Source organism: Trichoderma reesei (genome assembly GCF_000167675.1).
Source record: "Trichoderma reesei QM6a unplaced genomic scaffold TRIREscaffold_11, whole genome shotgun sequence".
NCBI lineage: Eukaryota > Fungi > Ascomycota > Sordariomycetes > Hypocreales > Hypocreaceae > Trichoderma > Trichoderma reesei.
This window is the reverse complement of record NW_006711158.1, coordinates 611,997-632,343: the sequence shown is the minus strand read 5'-3', so window position 1 is coordinate 632,343 and position 20,347 is coordinate 611,997. Positions and strand designations below refer to the sequence as shown.

General features: G+C 54.3%; 4 protein-coding genes across 4 annotated transcripts; 1 reads left to right on the top strand and 3 right to left on the bottom strand.

The window, feature by feature from the left end:
* Positions 1–1,338: 1,338 nt before the first annotated feature.
* TRIREDRAFT_78738 (uncharacterized protein) lies at positions 1,339–3,626 on the bottom strand. The gene is made up of 3 exons (XM_006965947.1): positions 3,441–3,626; positions 2,088–3,277; positions 1,339–2,026 (listed from the first exon to the last, which is right to left on the bottom strand). Exons 1-3 carry the CDS (start codon positions 3,571–3,573, stop codon positions 1,538–1,540), a joined length of 1,812 nt encoding a protein of 603 aa, XP_006966009.1. The 5' UTR covers positions 3,574–3,626; the 3' UTR covers positions 1,339–1,537.
* A 1,159-nt stretch (positions 3,627–4,785) lies between these two features.
* On the bottom strand, positions 4,786–5,845 carry TRIREDRAFT_4265 (uncharacterized protein; the record flags this gene model as incomplete). The annotated part of the gene is made up of 2 exons (XM_006965844.1): positions 4,786–5,615; positions 5,746–5,845. The coding sequence occupies 2 exons, from the start codon at positions 5,843–5,845 to the stop codon at positions 4,786–4,788; spliced, it is 930 nt and encodes a 309-aa protein (XP_006965906.1).
* A 1,128-nt stretch (positions 5,846–6,973) lies between these two features.
* Positions 6,974–8,622, bottom strand: TRIREDRAFT_22515 (uncharacterized protein; the record flags this gene model as incomplete). The annotated part of the gene is made up of 2 exons (XM_006965859.1): positions 6,974–8,371; positions 8,426–8,622. 2 exons carry the CDS (start codon positions 8,620–8,622, stop codon positions 7,342–7,344), a joined length of 1,227 nt encoding a protein of 408 aa, XP_006965921.1. The 3' UTR covers positions 6,974–7,341.
* Positions 8,623–16,325: 7,703 nt separating this feature from the next.
* On the top strand, positions 16,326–19,222 carry TRIREDRAFT_78732 (uncharacterized protein; the record flags this gene model as incomplete). The annotated part of the gene is made up of 4 exons (XM_006966082.1): positions 16,326–16,611; positions 16,994–17,291; positions 17,475–18,300; positions 18,365–19,222. The coding sequence occupies exons 1-4, from the start codon at positions 16,461–16,463 to the stop codon at positions 19,220–19,222; spliced, it is 2,133 nt and encodes a 710-aa protein (XP_006966144.1). The 5' UTR covers positions 16,326–16,460.
* Between the last annotated feature and the right edge of the window lie 1,125 nt (positions 19,223–20,347).

Below are 20,347 nucleotides of genomic sequence, written 5' to 3'. Positions count from 1 at the left end.
GCCTCTCGTCTGAGTCACCTGCGGGTGCAATGAGTCGCGCCCTGCGCAATGCGGCACTGTGGCTTCGTCCACAGCTCTTCCACTCGACAAGTCGTCACGATGGGCCTCCCCCCCCCCAAGCCTTTAGACCATCGCACAATGACCACACAGCCTTTGGATGAGTTCCTTGTCGTACACCGTCCGCAACTCTCTAGTTTCCGCACCGTCCACGGCCTGGCCCAGGGACAAACCCATGCCCGTGCATATGCACCCAGTTTAAAGTCTTTCAATAGCCTGGTCGCTGACGCACACAGTGCGTCGGTGGCCGCGCAACTCGACTTGTTCCGTGGCCCCGGCCTGCCAACAAAGTGGTGCCCTTGTTCCGCAGCTTTGGGCCCTGAATTTTGCACTCGGATTTCTGCACTTTTGGGTCTGACGTCCTAATAGTTGGATGCTGCTTCTGCTTCCTTGGCTTGGTAACCGAGCTTCCAGAACGCCATGAAAACGTGTCAACTTTGATCGCGGGCTTATCATAGAGCCACCTCCATGAAGCTAGATACATGTACTACCTGCCAGGTACCTAGGTAGTAGTGCTTTTAATACCTTATGTACCTAACCTACAACCTTACTGCTCACTCACACCAAAGCGAGGCTTGTGTGCTCGTGATGAATGTCCGGTGACTGATCATTTCTTTTGTGCGTGCAGGTGCTTCAAGCGTCTTTCCTTTGCTCCCCCCAGTAAGAACTGATACTGCGAGGCGCATATAGGGCTCCAAATGCTCATGGTGCCGAGGTTCGCGCTTACACAGATGATCAACCACGCGTTCATCTGAAGAGTAATTCCTATTACTTCTTCTGCCTAAGTACTACTCAACATGTCGAGCATGGTAAGGTACCGTAGTAGTATCTCGAAAAAGAAAAAGAAAAGAAGAGCGGCTGCCGTCTTCCAGAACAAAAACCCACTTCCCCACAAGAGCTAAGCCTCACGATTAAATCATTAAACATCCATTCGCTTCCATCCGACCTGTTGAATCGCTTCGCCGTCCCAACAAATGGCCAAATGTCATCCTCCGCAGGGTCCTTTTCAATGTCTCACGGCAACGTGGCAGCATGCCATGGAATTGCATCATGGCAGATTACATGATCAAGGGTTTCAGATACATTGCCTACTCACTCACTCAGCTATACGCATCTTTACCGGACATAACCTCACTTGGCGTGGCAGTGTTTCCACGAGATGCAGGTGTCTGTACAGATGTACGCGTGGAGGTGGAGATGCGAATGAGAACAAGTATCGTACACATGTCAGTTTTGATAGCTTGTACAGCGTCCAGTATCTACCTATCTATGCCATGCCTCTGTGGCCCCAAGCACAAAAGAACTTTGTCCATGAATCTCCCCTAATCGCCCGAGTCTACAACCATCATTCTTTAAGCTGTATAACCCAAGAACAAGAAATCCCAAAGAAATGCATGTATCAAGCTCCAAGAACATCTATATGGCTAACCTTTCGGCTTGACATCTAAACGGGGAAAGAAAATAGAGGCCAACACATCGCTCAGTTTGGGTTCGGCGAGGGCTTGGGACTTGGAGGCGGTCTGGGGCTCTGCGAAGGTTTGGGGCTCGGCGAGGGTCTAAGGCTCGACGAGCCTGATCCTCCCTCTTTGCGAGTTCCATTCCGAGGCTCCAGCTCGTCATGAAAGCGGATCTGCGTCTCCCGAACGGCATTTCGGGCCTCTTGTCGAGGCGCAGCACCCGGACCAAGGGCGTCCAGCGGAACATCGCTAGACGGTGGCATAGGTGGTGGCTTCGATACCTCCGAAGTGGCAGATGTGCTCATAGGGGGCCCAATGACTCTCTCAGTGGCCACTCCGCCAGCACCGTTTCCGCTGGGGAACCACCTGGCTATGGTGGAAAAGGTCGAGCCATTGTTCGGGCCACCGAGGTCACCGCTAGTGCTCATGCTTGTTTCGGTGAGAACGCGCGAAAGCGTGCGTGGTGCGAGATATCCAATCTTGCCTAGGGGAATACTCAAGCCGTGGACAACCTAAGAAAAAGACGTTAGCATCTTTCCACATAATCGAGCTCAGGACGCCGGAGGGACTTACCACGCTGCACACTGCCAAGAACCAAACCACGATTTTCACCGTGGCGCCCAAATGTGCGACATCATCCCTCGGGTTTCCCTCTTCATCACTCAAGAACTTCTCAATAAACTCCAGGGTGATGAACAGATAAAACACTGCCGACACACCAATCGGCCCAAAAAAGCCAACAAAGAGAGCCTGGTGCGTCCCCGTAATCTGATGAATCCACCTATGCAGGCCAAAGATCCACGGGAGGCGCCTCACAAGCAGCACCAGCACCCCGAGGGGCACGAGCTTGTACAAAGGAATGATGGAGTTGTGGCGGAACTCGGTCCAGGGAATGTATGCCCCGTACCACAGGAAGATGGAGACGTTTAGCAGCATGTCGATTGTCGGCTGCAGCGAGTCGTCGAGAGTCTCGAGGCGGAACCAGTCGTCCCACGTAAACGCATTTCCAGCGATGAAGCAGGCCAGGACGTCGTCCGTGCCGATGAGGCCGCAGGTTCCCAGCACAAACAAGGCCAGCGAGATGGCGGACACGATGAAGCTTTCGCGATCGACGTAGTTGCGCTTGACGGCCCAGCGGAGCAGCTCCTTTGCTAGCAGCCCGACGACCGCACCGTATATGATGCTCAGGATGATGGTGTAGCCCCAGGTGTACGCAAACCAGAGGCCCATGGCCTCTCCAGCTCCGCCAGAGGTCGCGCCCGAGCCCACGAATTTGATCAGATACAGGGCAAAGAAGAGGAACGGATAGCCCAGTCCATCGTTGGCTCCGGATTCGGCCACAATCAGGTTCTGCAGCTCCTTGGGGATGTTGTGATCCGCAAACTTCCCCTTGACGATGACAGCAGACAGCACAGGGTCCGTAGGCGTGACGCAGGCCCCGACAGCCAGGGCGTGCAAGAAGCTGTGCGTCCCGGCAAAGGCGAAGACAAGGAGGCTGGTGGCCAGCCACATGCCGATCATGCCCGGGCCGAGCAGCAGCAGCAGCGACTTGTGCTCCCGCCAGAGGTACTTGCTCGGCAGCTGCACGCCCGCAATGACCAGCTGGACGCCGAGGACGAGGCGCGAGAAGTTGAGCGTGATGCCGGCCAGGCGGTCCTCGGTGCAGGCGACGTCGGTCACGCCGGAGCAGCCGGTGTATGCGTCCGGGCGGATGAAGTTTGCGCCATGGGGTCCGAAGGCAACGCCGATGAGGAGAGAGATGACTACAGCAGGGCAGCCATGTGGGTTAGCAATCAATTGTAGGAAGTCGGTCTGGGAAGACAGACAGGGAATTGTTTCGTCTGACGACCGAGACACTCCATGACAGATATATGCCTGCCCAGGGGGAATGCTTTCAGGGAGAGGGAGGGTGCAGGTGAGACTCACGGGCTTCGGATAAGTAGTAATTCTCCTTGAGCAGATACGACACCAGCCCAAACAGCGACACAAAGCCCCCCAGGAAAGACACCACGATGTTGAAGTCGGTCGATGCCAACGGAACGGCCCAGATATCGGCCATTTTCCTTTTCCCCCTTTTCCTTTTCTTTTTTTTTTTCTTCTAACTCCCTTCACAGAGGGGGTAATAGCAAATGTTAGCAACGCGAGTAGAGGCCAGTGACGACAATAGTAGTCGAGATCATTTGGGTTCGTTTTTCTGCAGAGGAGGCGTTGCTGCCTCTGGTGGGTTTCGGCTCGACTATCGGACGTCCAGAATCCGGGGGTGGCGGTGGGTATGCTGGTTCTATCAATCGATAATGTCGGGAAGAGAGCCGACTGATGTGTTATCAAGACGACGAGGCACGTTTGTGGTACGGCGGTAAAGGGTATGGGCAGAATATGGATGGAGGAGGAAGAGCCTCTGCCAAGGACCGCCTTTTCCCACTCAGTTCTCTGAATCGGTGATAAAATGGGAAAGAAAACAGAACCGGATAAGAATCGCCAAGACGTAAAGAATTTCTACGAAAGCCTTGGCAAGTGGCGTCTCTCGTTCAGAGTCAGACCGTACTGTAGTACACCAAAAAAAATCTCCACCAAAGAAAGGCGGTTTTGGGGGCCGGGCTGGACTAGGATCTTGAGTAAGAGCTTGGAGCAGCCAATCTGGTGTCATCGATGATATAATCTGATGGAGAAGTGTCTCGCTCAGCTATGACGATCATCGGGACCTTGAGCCGCCAGTTGACTCTTTGACACACGACACTCGATGTTTTTGACCGCCGTGTCTTATATTGATCCTTCATTCTTATAGCCTTCATTCCGTTCATCGGATTGGTCAGTACTACTAAAGGCTATGAAGGTACCTTAGGTACTAACTCTTTGCAGGCATTAAATACATGGGGAAAACTACCTTATGCACTAAGCCGAAGTATCCCAACGACCTAAGCAGCCAGATCCAAGATACCTCTACCTATCAACACACCCACCCTTCGACAGCTGGTATATAAGAAACACTGAGAAATGGAATTGCGTCCAACCCGTCCCGTTACCGTTATACTCATCAATGTGCATGCCCAACTCCGTGCTATACATACACTCTCCACAGCACCTTCGCATCTTCCTCGTCACCCACGTATCCCTCGAACAATAGGTAGTGTCTGATACGGGTCTGAAAAGAGCATCAGGTAAGAACTGACATGTCAAGACACGAGTACGCTTGACTCCTCGTCCTTTTCCGTCATAGAGAACCGCGTTGCCAAAGTTGGTGATTGTTCGGCACAATAGTCATACTCCGTTATCAAGCAAGATTGGCTCCTCTGACGGCTAGCCGATCTGCGGCAATGTTGCCAATGTTCGTGTCGTGGCCCTTTACCCACTGAAAGTATGTGTTGCCGCCCGCTTTCGTTCGCTCTTCTATCTTTGCGAGGACGGCCCGTATAATGTCCTGATTCTTCACGACCTCGCCGCTAGCCGTCAACCAGTTCTTCCGCTTCCAGCCGTCGGCCCATTGCGTTACACACTTGATCGAGTACTGACTATCGCTGTGGATGCGAACTGTCTGCTCAAGCGGCGCAATCTCCAAGGCGCGTTGCATGGCCAGAAGCTCCGCGCGTTGGTTGGTCTGCGGCTCGCCGGGCAGCCTCTCTGCGAGATTGCGAGGGTCATTTTCTCCAAACCAAACGCCCAGGCCGGCTCTCGCGCCGGCCTTTCCGTTGGCCAGACTGCTTCCATCCGTCCATATGTTGAGCACGTTTTCGCGCGGCCTTGTGTCGAGCTCTCGGGTCTTTGTTACGGCCACCTTCTCGATGGGAGTGAATCTCGTAGTGACCGGCTTTTCCTCCACCTCAAACTTCTCCACTAGAGGCTCTACCTTCTCCCCCAAGGCCTCGATCGCTTCCCGGTTGCCGTACTGTCGGATATATGCGACAGCTTCTGCGCGTGTATTGAAGCGCTTGTACTTGGGACCTTTGATCCCGGTGATGGCCTTGGAGGCTTCCGACCAGTCTGTGAAGATGCCGGTCGGGTTGCCGACCGCGACCGCGTAGAATTTCTCAGGCTCGTCAGCAACCGCCACCTTTTTCCCGGCTGCGAAGGCTTCGGCGTCTTCTCTCGAGAGGAAGGATTTGACTGCAGGACGGGGTAGACCACAAGGTTAGAGCTGCTATCTCAAGCGTTACAGAAGAAAAAAAAAGAAAAGTCTCTAGCAAATATCTACTCGGTAGTCACCCGCCGGGAGGAAACAATGTGGCCAACTTACAAACGGCACCCTTGAAGCCGGCTGTCTGGGCTTGACATTCCGAGTACGTCAAATACACGCCCGGAACAAAGCCCGCCTGTACGGCATAGTATTTCGGCATATTATCCGTCTTTCTCTTTTTCGAGAGGCTCGACGCCGTGGAGCTCGCAGCGGCGGGTCGCTTGTTGTTACCGCTCCCCATAATCTCGAGCGTTGTGAGCGTCGTCGTCGTCGTGGTGTTTTCGATTATAAAGGCAAAACGGGAAGTATACGAGGCAGAGGCCAGGGCATAATATTCTCGCGCCAGGCTCGGCGCTGCAGTGCGAGCACGGATAAGGCTCGATCGCAGCCCAGTCGCGACCTGCCGCAGCAGCACACTCTGGCGGTGTTGTCGGGCGCACTTGGTCGGGGCAAGGGCAAACTCGGGGCGGACCGCGCTTATGCCGTTGGCGACGATGTTCGCACAAGGCTGAGGGCGAAGGCGCATCAAACTTCACATCAATGACATGACGATGAGCCAGCGAGGAGCAGAGGGCCAGCCGGGGGGCTTCCTGAGCTGCGGTTGGTGGGCTTGGTTTCCCTTTTGTCTTTTCCGGCACACGACTTTGCGGAAACTGACGGAGGGGAGAACGAGAATTGCGAGGCGAGGAAGCGAAGAAGGGGGGGGGGGGGGGGGGGTTCTGCCCTTGGAGGAACAAGGCCGAGCAGCCGCGTGATTCGCGCAAACTTTAGGAGGGGCACCCTCAGCGTGCGCTGTCCGCTTTCAGTCTCCCGCCTGTGGAGACGCTGGGGGCGGTCGCATTTGCCGCCCATGGGCCCGGAAGCCAGGCGCTACAATCCCTGTGAGGCCTCGGTGGTCAGGGCAGCTTTGGGGCATCTCTGCCGCCTGGCTGTGCAGACATAAGGCACTGGACTTGTAGTCTGGAGGCCGTGCGTGCGTCGACATCACCACGAGGTGCCCTTGGCTGGACGATGAAGCTGGTGACGACCAGCAGCATCACACAAATATAAGCACTGGAGGCGACGTAACATAGGAAGCTGGTGATTGCAGCAGGCGCAGTAGTACCGAGGTGTCGCGGCGTGCAAGTGTCAGCATCAACACGAAGGCATCAGTCTGATTATAACAAGACTTCCTTGTCATATCAACATCAAGGCGGCATTGTCATTGTGCCAATAAGTCTCTCTTTGGTTCATGATCCATTCGAAGATGTAATATGCCACTGAACAACATCTTTGCCAATACCGAAACAAAACAATAATCCGTTCGCCGTGCCATGCCCTGCCAAAAGCCACAGGTTTTCCACAAACTAGTAATCCGATGCCTCGTAATTCGTACCAAGTCCCTCCAGCGCACAGAGGATTATCTAACCCCTCTCCCTTGTCCTGCAGCTCTCCTCTTGGTCGACGTCGTCGGCAGCATCGTAGCAATATACATATTCTCTGACACAATACTCGTACAAACAGCCGCAATCTGTCGCAGCTAAAACGCGTTATACTCGAGTCGAAACCATGCCACGCGGCTCGGGCGCTCATCTGCTCGGACAGATACATCATCCAGCACTGCTCTAGCCAAGATTGGCAGCAACAAGTCTCATATCGTCCTCGGAGGTGGTAATCCTAAACGTGAGTGGTTGGATCAACAGGGGGGAGGTCAGGTAAGCCGTCACTCTCCCACTCCCATGCCAGCAGGCTCCAGTTGAGCTCTCGTCGCCAGAAAAGACCCAATCCTCGTCCACCTCCATTAGGACGATCATCTGAGCTCAGGCCGCCTGATCGAGGCATATGCTTGCAGAATATTGCTTTTCCCATGCGCGAGTGGAGCACGCCCATGGAGCACGCCACACATGGCTCATGAGTAGTATAGAGCTCCAGTCCGTGGCAGAGGTATCCGTCTTTGTTTGGGTGCTCTTGCTTGAAACACTCCCTTTCCAGCTCAATCAAGGGTGCGTCCTGGAAGGCGTCGTACGCCAGGTTGGCGTGTTCCATTGGCTGTTCGGTAGCCGATCGCTCATAGCGGACAAGCTTCTGAGCCACCATACTGATAGCACGCAGGACGCAGTGCGACATAGGGTTATTGGCGAAGCTCATGCCGTCTTCGTGATGGTATCGGGCATCTCCAGCGAGCCCAACGAGCTCCGTGCCGGTCTCTCCTCGCTGGACAATGACGGCTCCCATGGCCTCGCCGATGCCTGCTTCCTTGGCTTGAAGGGCGACGCGATGGGCCAGCGCCATCCAGATGGCCGTGTCATACTTGATATCGTCGGTGCCGCGCGCCACCATGCCTGGGTGCGGCCCCAGAGGGTTGTTCTTGCGATAAACCGTAGGCCAAAACTGCGAAGACCACATGGCGGCCTGGACCTGGGATGTTGGAGCCAACAGAGGGACAGGAATCATACTAATGAAGGGTTCTTTTTCGATTCCTTCCACGCTGGACAGCAGCTCGACCAGTTCGTCTTTGGAAAAGTCTTTGGCTTCTCCCACAATGATATAGATCCAGGTTGATTTCGCAGTATGAATCTGCCGCCCCGTTGGGGTGTCGTTCATCAACTGCGTTTTGAGATGCGCAGGGAGATCCGATGGCTTCGCGCATCTGCGTAGGTGCGGTAAGGTATTAGCGTTACCGTCGGGACACATGTCGCGCAGGAGACTGAGAAGCGGTTAGTGTACAGTACACTGCAGGCAGAAAAGGGGAAAAGCCTACGTGATGACATCGTTGGCGGATTTCGTAGGGGCTCTGGTGATGTACGCCTGCACAATCGTGTGATCTTGGCGGACTTCTTGAGTGGTCTTCAAGGGGATGAGGACGCCTCGAGGCAAGTCCTGAGCTCGGAGGTCATCGATCAAGGGGTTCGGCGATGCACCTCTGAATTGACGGGGTTCTTTGACGTCAAGCTCCATCCCAGCGTCGCCGTTCCCACCATCGTAATAATCAACCTCGACAGCCATGGTGTTCGGTAGTGTCTGGTTTTGTGACCGATCAGACCGAAAACGCGTTTCTCTGAGTGAAAGGGTTCAAATAGAAAGCTGAGATCAGCTGGAGAAATCTCTCTTCGAACAAAAAGAAGGAAGAAGCTTCGAAACACCAAGTCAACAACTCTCCTATTTTGGCATCCCGGGTTGCTTCAGCAGTGGTATGACGAGTGAGGTAAATGACTGAAAAGCCTTGAGTGGCTGTTGATGCGATGGAAAAAGAAAGGAAAAGGGTTGCCTGAGTGCGTTGCTGGGGAATTTGTTTTGGCCAGCCGACGCGAAGAAAGTGGCTGACAGCCGATCGACAACGCGGTTGTTGCTTGCGAAAACTGACCGCTTTGATATCGACGGAGAAACAGACGGAAGGCGCTAGCAGATCTGCCACGAAAAGTTGGCTACTACTTTGGAAGAGTGAATCTCGTTTGCCTTCCTGAGTGGCGACGGTGTTCGTTTGGTTGCCAGGAGAAGGCGACCGTAGAGATAACGGGTAAAGAAAGGCCCAGGAGCTCCTACAGTCGGGGTAAGGTTGCCCTGATTGTGCCTTCAACTGCAAACTCTATAGGGCTACTGTCTAAGGCTGTAAAGTGAGAGTGTGAATTTAAACGAGCTTGCTTGCCGTCTGAGAATGCTTGTGGACGAGGGAAGTTCGCTTGTGACTTTGTTAGAATGATGCCGACTGACGAATTTCCTTTCTTTGATGAGTTTTGGGAGGGCGGAACTTGGAGGGGTGACTTGCATGATGGTACTGGGACAAAGTGCTACAGGGCTCGAGATGCAATCAGGTGTTATCAGAGGAGCGTTTGATGCAGCGTGTTTGGAGCTTGATGGGTGAAGTTGTTTGATATTCGATCCATTGAACATTTCAGGTGAGAAGCCGATAAAGATTGCAGATAGCAGGTAGGTAAGAGGTAGTTGAAGAAAAGTGGGGATTGGCGAGGTATGGAAGGCGCTGGTTGGCCACTAGATCGGCAGGTACAGAGGCTCCACATAAAATGTTCACTTGCATTTCAGACACAAAGTCACCAAAAGTTTTGCATGACTGAGAAGGTGAGAGACGATAAATACTGTATGCAACCAATGCTCCTAGCATCGAGGGGTAGAACCCATGTCTCGAGATACTACATTGCATACCTAGTATCAAACGAAGAAAATTGCCACGAGAAGAGGAAGAGAGGAAGTAAAGGAGAAAGATGTAGGTATTTGCCCACGTATTTGCTTGATAGGCTGCGACTGCCGGAGATGGCTCCTGCCAAACAATAAAGTTGCCTTACCTAAGGCAGTTTCATCCTCCATCACATCACATCGTCTTGACAAATAGAACGGATGGCAGATTCATCGTCTTACGGGCCGCCGCCACTTGCGTTTGCAGAGCATCTTCATCTTGGTCTTCTATTCACACTTGCTCACGCTGCTCCTCTCTGATTCGCTTGCCTATCCTTTTTGCTTCACATCAGCGCAGAGGATCGGCTGCAACTCCAGTAGCCGCACCTATGAATTCTAGCCTTTGTTCCTCCTCCAGCTCGACGACGCTTCTTACCAATATCCAACATCGGCCGACGCCGCCAGCGCTGCATGCCGCGCTTTTCGGAGCTCGCGTCCCAGGCATGTCAGCCTTGTACCGATCGCCTCGCTCGTCTGTGATCTCAACGCAGGAACGACTACTTGGACGGGGTCGCGGAGGTTGGGGCTACTACTAGCTGGTGTTGCCCCCACGCCTCGAGAAGGAGGAGGTTCTAACCTGGAGAGGCTGGCCCCCAGTTTGCATCTTGCCAATATGCGCTTGTCACAGAAATTTCTTATCCGCCTCCGTTTACATTCACGGATCACGGATGCTCTTGATCGCTGCCGCTCCTAAGCCTGGAGAAAGTTCGCGGGGTATTATGATGGGGGAAAAGTGAGGATATGGGCATCTCGGTACAAAGCAGGTATGTACTTGTACATGCATATACGACTTTCTTTCAACCAGCCCGGCTGCCTTCTGAACTAGGCGGCAAAGGTAGGTTATCTAGTGTAGACACCGATTGAGAGTGGAAGCCTCAAGTCAGCGTCAGCTTGAGGAAAAAAGAAGAGCCAGCTGATGCAACGTGTACTAGTAGTAGCGGTTCATGGTTCAGCGAGCCCACCGAGATCGTTTGGCTTGAAGATCAGGGTCTTGGGCTCAATTTCCATTACGCGGCGCATCTGGCGCTTGGTCCGGATTTCACGAGCCAATTCAGTTGCTCACCCCTAGCACCAAATGCTCCCGGACGTTCCAAGCCCTCGAAGTCCGAAAGGCACTTCATGCACTAAGATCACTTGTTACAGCTCATTATTCCAGCTCGTCAGCCATTCCATTTGAGGAACTCTGTGAAGCTTCCTCTTCCTCTGAACAAGGATCATCCATAGCACCACCCGGACCGGAAACCCCGAGCTGCGGTAGCTTGGCATCCAATATCTTGCCGAAAGGTGCGATACTGTGCATGGCATACGAAGTACCTTAGTCCGAGCATGAGAGATACCGGTACGGGTATGCTTCGAAGGTGACATCGAAGAGCATCGCTCCTGGCTGTCAAGCCGTGTGTATTGAGTGATGCCATTGGTTGACAGGCTGAGCCACGGTAGCCGCCGACACCGAGATGAGCCCCCGGCGTGAGGCTCGCCTTTGACATACGATTGAGCACGAGACTTTGACCTGCCTCAGATTGGACAAACCCTGGAAACACGGCGATACTCCGCGTGAGCCGCCTGCGTTGATGATGAGGATCGCAACCGCCAGATCCTGCTGGATTGATCGACGCAACGTACTATGTCTTGTACACGCACGAACACGAGCACAATTCATTACCGCATTTGGCTCTTTTTCTCTCGCGGGCGCCCTTCGTCAGCGTGGCACATGATTGCAATATGCACTGTTGAGAGCAGTATGGCGTAGCGATCGATCCAAAAAAGCACGGCAGCACAGCATGGGGGCTGGAATGGCTACCATTTCCCGCCTGACACGACAGCGCAGCGGTGCTGTCATATCTCGCTGCCGTCAAGATGCCCACGTTGTCTCATGACTGGCAGAGGCAGATCCCTTTCGCATCGCATTGCTATTGGACAAGGAGCTAAAGGGGGCTGCCACCGGATGCTGAGGCAGACAGGCAGCTACGAAAGGAGGCCTGCCAAGCAATGGTCAGATATGCGATATGCCTCTCCTTGGTCCGTCGTCCTGGAAAGCAGCGACAATGTCTTGGGTACTGCCATGGCGTGAAACCACCCGACATACAGCTGGTGATGAATGAGGTGGAAAGGGGGGTGCGCAAGTCAAGCATACGCAGCCATGTCTCTGACCTGCCTCCCTTCGTCTGCGCTGTTCACCATGTTTGTGACGGCCTGTGCTACTACGGGGGTCTCACGTTAATCTCAACGACCTAGGTTTGTTGAGGCCGCTTCATGTCTCAGCTGCGGCTTGGCCAGTACGAGTGATACGGCTCAGGCTCAGGCGCAGCCACGTACTCGTATGTGCTCGACATTACGAAGACACTGGATCCATGCATATCGGGGTGAGATGCGAGAGTGCACGCTACCGATTCAATAGCACCTTGCGCAGCGCTGCAGCGTGAAGCCCCTGTAAACGCCAGCCGCTTCACCACGACAAGCCCTAAGACGTCAAGGCATGTTGGTCATGGCACCAACCTGTTAGTTGCATGGGCGGCGTTGCGGTACTTTTATGGAGCAGTGCCCCGTTGATGGGCATGATGTTGCTCGCAGCAGCTTTGCTGGGTCCCTTGTCTTGTATGACGTCGGCCGGCTGCCAGCGATGCCGCGCTGCAAGTCTGTCGCAAAGCAGGCTTCCTGTTCCTTCTCAATACCCTTTCTTACGCTTGCAGGACGGACGAGACGGCTAGCTACAGAACGCAAAGGGAGGCGAAGCAACCATCAATGGCCGGAGAGGGTTGAGCATCGGCAAGCGAGGTTGAGCAAGGCTGTCGCGGCCCTTTTTGGCACAACTGACATGGAGGACAAGAATAGGTTGCATCCAACTCCATCATGAACTCGAGCTTTGTGACAAGCGATAATTAGTTGTTATCAGATTTCCGTTTCGGCAGCATGCAGGCGAGTTCAACGGATCACTGCAGAGCTTCCCAGTGATATTACGCGAAGAGGAAGGGTAATGGCAAGCCTGCCAATCACGGTGGCCGCATTGCATCAGAGCGCCCTGTGTGCTGCAAGCTGGGCACTGATCCGTGATGTCCGATGCGTCTCCTCCGTGCAAAAGTACGTGAAGAGAGACGGTCCGCTATCGGCGGGTCGGAGAGAGGAGGGGCCTGTGTCGAGGAAGAACATCGACACAGTTGTAAGACATGGGTGTCGCCGTTCCAAATGCTTCACAGGTACGAGTACGAGATCACTTAGGCTTTAGACCAGGTACCTAACAATGATACTACTATGTAGTACTTTCTCGTCAACCGCGAAGCATGCCAGAGCAATAGCTGACGCTCGGGTTATGCCCTTCGTGGTGGACAAAGGAGCACGGTGAGATTGTGGCCAAGAGCCTGCCCCTGTGCCTGTGGCGGCCGAGGGGCTGCCGTGGATTTGCTAATAGAAGATGAGCCTGGGCTGGGAGGATCGAGAACGAAACTACAGTACATACATCGGGACCCGTGGGGGACGCCGATGGCGATTGGTCCAAAGTATTTCAAACCAGTTAGACGAGGGTCGGACAGGGAAATTAGCACGTGGGAAGCACAGAGGTGGCCGTGAGCTGGTGAGTTGGGACGAGATACGCACACCCTCCCAGAGGCGCTCTTGGACACCCTCTCGGTGATCCATTGGGACGGCACAGTTCCTTGGAGATGCCCCTTTGGGGAAGAACTCTGCGTTTGCCGCTGTCGTCTGCTGCTGAGCAATGGATTGGGAGGGGAGTCGAGAAGTGGCGAAGTTGAGGAGGAGAGTGCTGGAGAGGGAGAAGGGGATCATCGCTGGTCCGTGATCTTCATCCATCGCCATCATCCTGGGGCCGCGAGCTGCATCATCTCCACGGCATGGTCTCTCACGAGCCCACGTCGGTGAGCGCAAATTACGTAGTGCAAGGCTTTGGCAGCATCATGGGCCGCTATCTCGCGGGCTTTGGCGGTTGACGACACGGACACGGGGACAACCAGTACGAGTCTTCCGACACGTACGCAGTCAAGGTATCCGGCAACTCTGTGCCTTTGAGCAGATGATGGCTGGGCAGCTGAGCAGCACCGGCACTGGAGCTCCCGGCGGCGTGCATGGCGGCTTGCGGGTGGTGGTTGCGCACGGCATGCTGCTATTAATGAAAATCGCGGGGATGGAACAGATAAAGGGAGATCCAAGGCAGCACCACAGCGATCCTTGGACGGACTGGGGGGGCGGCGCGAGAGGCTGAAGAGGGATGAGACATCGACGGAGGGTGTGTGAGTCTGAGTGCGAGCGAGTGCATCGCGAGAGTTGGGGGACAAGGAATTACAAACGACGAGCCGCGAAGCGCGCCAAGCACCGGCAGACGGCTTGCCAGAGAGCCAATGGCAGAAACGAAGCTGTAATGCAGCTCATCACCAACCCAACCAGCGACAGGTTCGCAACCTGTGATACGCCTTCGAGCACGATACAGTACGAGAAGGACGAGGCAGGCCGAGGACTCGAGCGGCGGAGATTTGGAGGGTTTCGAGCCACACCCCTGGGCGTCCGACGAGCGAGGCCGGCCGTCTCTCGGCGCGAGTCCGATCAGCACCAGCCTACAGGGCACGAAGGGCCCTTTTTTTTTTTTCACCATTTCCCTTGGTGCTGAACTGGACGATTCTGCCGTCTTTTCAGAGGTAAGAATAATACTCTGTCTCTTCATTTGGGAGCCGCCCGTCCATGCCGCCCTGGATGCATGACGCGAGCCAGCTTGTCCGCATGCTACGGGTCTTGCTATTCTTACTCGGTCCATACATGCTGATGTGGGTAGGACAGGTGGTGTGCTACCTTGGTACCTCCCTACCTACCTACCTCTACCTAGTCCTACTCAGATGTAACTTGCTTGGCCTTTCGAAGGGCACGCTGCCGCCTACTTGACAATGCCGGCTATCTGGCTGGCTGGAGCATGAAGAGGAGGAGGGACTTGTCCGCCCGATGTATAAACGAGTACAGTACGAGGTACAGGCAGGGCAAAGGTGGGTTAGTCGGCCAGTCTGTCGAAGAGTGAGGTGATGCATTCCGACCACCATCCATGAGCACGTCTGCAGCATCGCCGAGTCGTTGCATGTATGTAGTAGCAGCCATGGAGGAGCCTGTTGATTGTTGGATTTGACAGCCGCGTGAAAGGTGGTTTCCGTGTATAAAGCCCTTGCTCCTCCTTGTGGCAGCCATGTACGTCTCTTTGACTCTGCCGTCTACAAGTATATCATCACGTCGTACCTCTTTTCCATTGATTGTCTTTCTGCGTATTGTAGACAAGACGTATGTTTTGACACAGAAGCCACTGGTATTATTCTCTTCGTTGCCTCTCGAAGTCGGTCTTTTGATTTCGAGTTGAACTCGTTGGCCATCTCACCTTGCCGTACCTACCACCTACTTGGCCAACGTCGCCCCCCTTCGGCGAGGCTCAACGAACAGGATTCTGCAGCTGCTATTCGTTCTCTTACACCAATCGACGCCGTCATTATCGATTGATCCGTCCAGGCACGGACTCCCATCTCCGACGACAGCGGCATAGATCACCTCACCTTGGCTGAAGCTCGCGACGAGACGTGGACGTCTTCGTGTCAGCGCTGGCACTGCTGAGCCCCCTCGCATCGAGTCATCCAAGCAGCAGCATCTTACAAGGTACGGCGAAACCTCCCCTTAATCTCTTGGTGGCCATGTAGCAGGCTTCCGACGTACGTTGGCCACCCACGCACAACCTGATGAATCACCTGTGTTGATGTTATTGTGGGCTGCGCTTCTGGTGTTTTTGTGTCTTTGGTCGAACATGAGCGCGAGACATGATGCCCTATTATGGGGCCCAGCTTATCTCTCGGCCAATTTTTTCTCGACCTGTTCCCATTTTCATGCATTCGAGGTGCCGGCATGATGCTAACGAGATTCCATTACGAACACGCAGGGCTTGGGCGATTCTTGTGCCAATTTTAACCACCAGCTGGACGCACTTCTTTCTCTTCTTTTCGCTTCGCTCAACCCTCGCGGCGGCCATATATTACGACATCTCGCTGCTCCCACACACACACACGCTGTGTCTTAGTGTGAGACCAACGGCTTACTACACCAACATTCTTGTGTCTTCCATTTTCCAAGCCCGACTTCCAACTTTTCCTGCTGCGCCAAATCGGGAAGCGATTCTCTCGCACCGGACTCGACCACAATTGGAGCGCCAACCCCGATCCGCCCTTTCCAACGCACAAGTACCGCTACTTGTGACTGCGTGCTTGTCCCTTGCCCCTCGCTGCTTTGGGGCCCCTCTCGCGCGCCCTAATCGCAGCCAAGCCTCGACGCCTCAAGTACCGGTACCCTGCGGCCGCACCAGGCACTGGCACCTCCAGCAGCCTGCGACCCCCAACAGCCCTTCTGCCCTGTGCGAGCCTCTCAACTGCTACTCCCTAGAAGCCACCACCGACACCCCCCCCAAACCAGCCCCGAGCGCTGTCTCTCCAGGGCCCCTGGCCCGCTAACTCGCTAACCGTCGCCCTCTGGAGGCACCCCCCGGCCCCCCCCGTCCAGCGCTTCCAGCCCACTCATCCAGCCCACGAGCCGGTTTCGCAGGGCCGCACACGGTGCTCGCCTCTGATTGGCCGCGCCACATGCTGCAGGCCCTTTATTTCCCTGCGAGGTCCTCCCCGTTTGCGTCAAACCGCAGCCTCGACGTCGGCCTTGATCGTGACCTTGACCTCGACCTTGAATCTGCACCTCGACGTCTCCAGATGCCTTCCGCAGTGTCGTTTCGAAGAGAAGGTGTGTAACGTCTTTCAGTCACTTCGTCATCATTTCCGGAGCACGGAGCCGAGTTTCATTGTTCTCTTTTCCCTTTTCTCACTTTCTCGTCAACTTTAATTGACTTTTTTTAAACTTTGGGGCGAGATTCATCCTCACTCTTTTCTCCTCGTTAAATTTCGTTCTTCTTATCCCACCCCTCCATCCTCCAACCCACCTCCCACCTCCCACCTCCAACCCCGGCCTCAACCTTTTTTCCATCCATTCTTGTGTGCGCCTCGATATTTGTTACGCCTCAGAGATTATTGCCCGCATCACTTCGAGAACTCGAGCCCCCAAAGCTGCGGTATAAAAGGAACAGTCCTGCTTACTCGTCGTCTACTCTTCTTCGCGCCATCAACAGACGCCGGACGCCGCCTCGCAAAGCAGTCGGCCCTCGCGAAACTGGTCATGAACAACCAGTTGCACTCGTCGCCCCCGTCGCCGCCCTCGACCTCTCCCTCGACCACGTCGCCAACGTCTCCCGACCTGGAGCAACACCCTCACCAGCTGGCGGTCCTGCCGCCCGCGGCCAAGGATGCGGCGGGCTCGCTGGCCCCGGTCGCCTCTGTGGCCAATGCTGTGCGCATGATGAACGACTTGACGGACACGCCGCCGTACTCGCGCAGCGTCACGTCGACGGCGCCCAGTTCGCCGCGAATGTGAGTGTTGAACAGAATGCCCCTGCTTCGGTTGTGGTGATTTTCCGCAGTCGCCGGCGACTTCGGCGGGGTTTTGATACTCGTGACGTTGTTTGTTTTGTTATTTCTTTGGTTATCACCACGGGGGGGAGCATTCTCGGTTCAGATTTGCGACGGTCAACTAACCAGCTGGCGCACAAATAGTCCTCCTCTGCGACAGAATTCCGGCAGCCAGACCCCTCGAGTGCGACCCCATGCGACGACGCTCAACATCCCGGGCATGACCCGATCCAAGGTGTCGCCCGACGGACGGATTCCCCAGCGCGATGTCGCCGCCAAGCTCGTCATTGTCATGGTCGGCTTGCCGGCACGCGGAAAATCCTACATCACCAAGAAGCTCCAGCGTTACTTGACATGGCAGCAGCACGAATCGCGCATCTTCAACGTGGGCAACCGGCGACGTAAGACGGCCGGTCGCCGGGTGTCGGTTCATCCCAAGCTGGCTCCCGAGCACTACTCACTTGACCCTCCAGTCCAAGCCGCCGAGATTCTGCTCAATGGCGCGCCCGCTCCCCGAGAGGAGCCTACTGAGCTCGACCTGAACCGGACCGACTCGCAGCAAGAGGCGGATCAGTCCGCTCAGTTCTTTGACCCGAAGAACGAAAAGGCCGCGGCCTTGAGAGAGCAGGTGGCGATGGAGACTCTGGACGAACTGCTAGACTACCTCTTGAACCAAGGTGGCGCTGTCGGCATCCTCGATGCCACCAACAGCACAATCAAGCGCAGACAGCATATCGTGGATCACATCAAGCAGAGAGAACCCAAGCTCGGCATTCTGTTCATTGAGAGCATCTGCAGAGATCCCAACTTGCTCGAAGCCAATATGAGACTGAAGCTCTCTGGTCCCGATTACCGGGATAAGGACCCTGTCAAATCATTGGAAGACTTCAAGGCTCGAGTAGAGGCATATGCCAGCGCCTACGAACCCCTCGGAGACTACGAGGAGGAGCACGACATGCAATACATTCAGGTATGTCGGCAATATCGTGCATGAGTGTCTAGCCCGTTGATCTCATTTCGCTAACCTCCTCTAGATGATTGACGTTGGCCGCAAGTTGATCCAGCACAGACTCAAGGGCTTCCTAAGCGGTGGCCTCAGCACCTACCTGTCCAGCTTCAATCTCGCCCCCCGGCAAATCTGGATCACTCGCCACGGCCAAAGCGTCGACAACGAGCTGGGCAGATTGGGCGGTGACTCTCCTCTTACCGAGCGAGGGCACTGCTACGCCCAGGCTCTTCACCGATTCATCACGCACAAGCGAAAGGAATGGATCATGGAGCAGAAGAGCAAGTTGGCGCAGGCGTCTTTCCCTCCTCTGCCGGGCGACAACACTCCGCCATATCCGGACATGTACAGCGACCTGGACGAGAAGAACTTTTGCGTTTGGACGTCGATGCTGCGGCGCAGCGTCGAGACGGCCGAATACTTTGACGTCGACGATGACTACGACGTCAAGAATTGGGAGATGCTCAACGAGCTCAACTCTGGCGAGTTCGAGGGCATGACCTACGAGGAAATTAAGAAGAAGTTTCCCGAGGAGTTTGCTAAGCGGGCCAAAGACAAGCTCAACTACATCTACCCAGGCGTCGGCGGAGAGGGCTATCTTCAGGTCATCAGCCGCCTCCGTGACATGGTGCGCGAGATTGAGCGCATCACAGACCATGTTCTGATCATTGGACACCGGTCCGTCTGCCGGGTCTTGATGGCCTACTTCATGGACCTCACCAGGGAGGATATCACCGACATGGACGTGCCTCTGGGTATGCTCTACTCAATCGAACCCAAGCCTTATGGCATTGCCTTTCACGCCTATCGCTACAACGAAGGACGTGGCTGGTTTGATGAGCTGCCCAACTACAAGCCCCAGAAGGCCACTCAAGGCAGCGTCTAACGTCCCGGCTACGCACCACTTCATCTCCCCCTCTTTTACTTCTTTTATGTTTTGACTTTTTTGAGGTTTTCGATCAAATTCGGAGATATCCGCCCGGATCAGCAGGCCAGGCAATGAATGAACTGTAACAACAATAACGAACGATTCTTTTTTGGCGTTTTGAGGATACGCGCGCAAGCGTCACGGCGGTTTACGGTGAAGGGGGTGGCTTAGGGCGGCGACGGCACGTCTTGTTTTCAAACAGGAGAAACAGGACAGCCTTTTCCTTACGACTACAGTCTTTACAACACACAGACCGGAAGAGGAAGTGCTTGTCAAGTCCATATATGGACGCGAGTCTTGTTGCTGCGACGAGACTGAGCATTGGCAATCGGCCTCCTTCCCACATGTTTTGTGTTCCTTGCTTGCTTTTTGTGTGTTTTTCTACTTTTGCCTTCAGGGCTAGGCAAGCTTTTTGGCGTTCAAGGGGGTTTAAAGGGCGAGAGAAAGACGGTATCACGGAACTTTGAGCCGACTCAGGAATTTGCTTGATTTATCTAGCTTTGAGACTTTGTTTTTTTCTTGGTTTGATGTCTTTTGTTTTTCTTTTCGGGGTCGGCATTATCTGATGCCGTGTGTGCCGCTTTGGCATCTGCTTTTGAGCGACGAGAACTACCTAGACGAAAAGTCACGAACCTGCGTGCGTCGTCTTTTTATCTTCTTTTTCTTTCTGTGAGAAAGAAGTCAGATCTGCTGAGATGTATTGTGTCCAGCCATCTTCTGTTTTACTAGATGTTACTTTGTCTTTTCTAAAGATGAATAGTATTGCCTAGGTAGCCACTTGAGAATCAATTCTTTGCTTGCTTTGAAGAATCTGACTTATTTCCTCAAAGTCACTGAGCAAGTATGATGAGGACGAAAGATGATATAAATTTGTAATGTAATAAATAGTGCCTGCCTTGATGCTGGCAGAATGATCATGACTACTTGAACTAAATGAAGTCTTATATCCCAGAAGAACCCGGATGCCTAAAACGCCGTGCCATGCAACAACCCGAAAGACTCCCCCAAGCCAAACAAACAACCAAGCCTTCCCCCCCTTTTCCCAAATTTATATGTGAAAACGACCCCTTCCTGAATGAAACA

Excerpts from the sequence above, each read along its gene's own strand:
- TRIREDRAFT_78738 (XM_006965947.1), bottom strand. The coding sequence starts at position 3,573 with ATGGCCGATATCTGGGCCGTTCCGTTGGCATCGACCGACTTCAACATC. Across the intron at positions 3,278-3,440 it reads TTACTACTTATCCGAAGCCC|TCATCTCTCTCCTCATCGGC; the intron begins GTGAGTCTCACC and ends GCCCTGCTGTAG. Across the intron at positions 2,027-2,087 it reads TCTTGGCAGTGTGCAGCGTG|GTTGTCCACGGCTTGAGTAT; the intron begins GTAAGTCCCTCC and ends TCTTTTTCTTAG.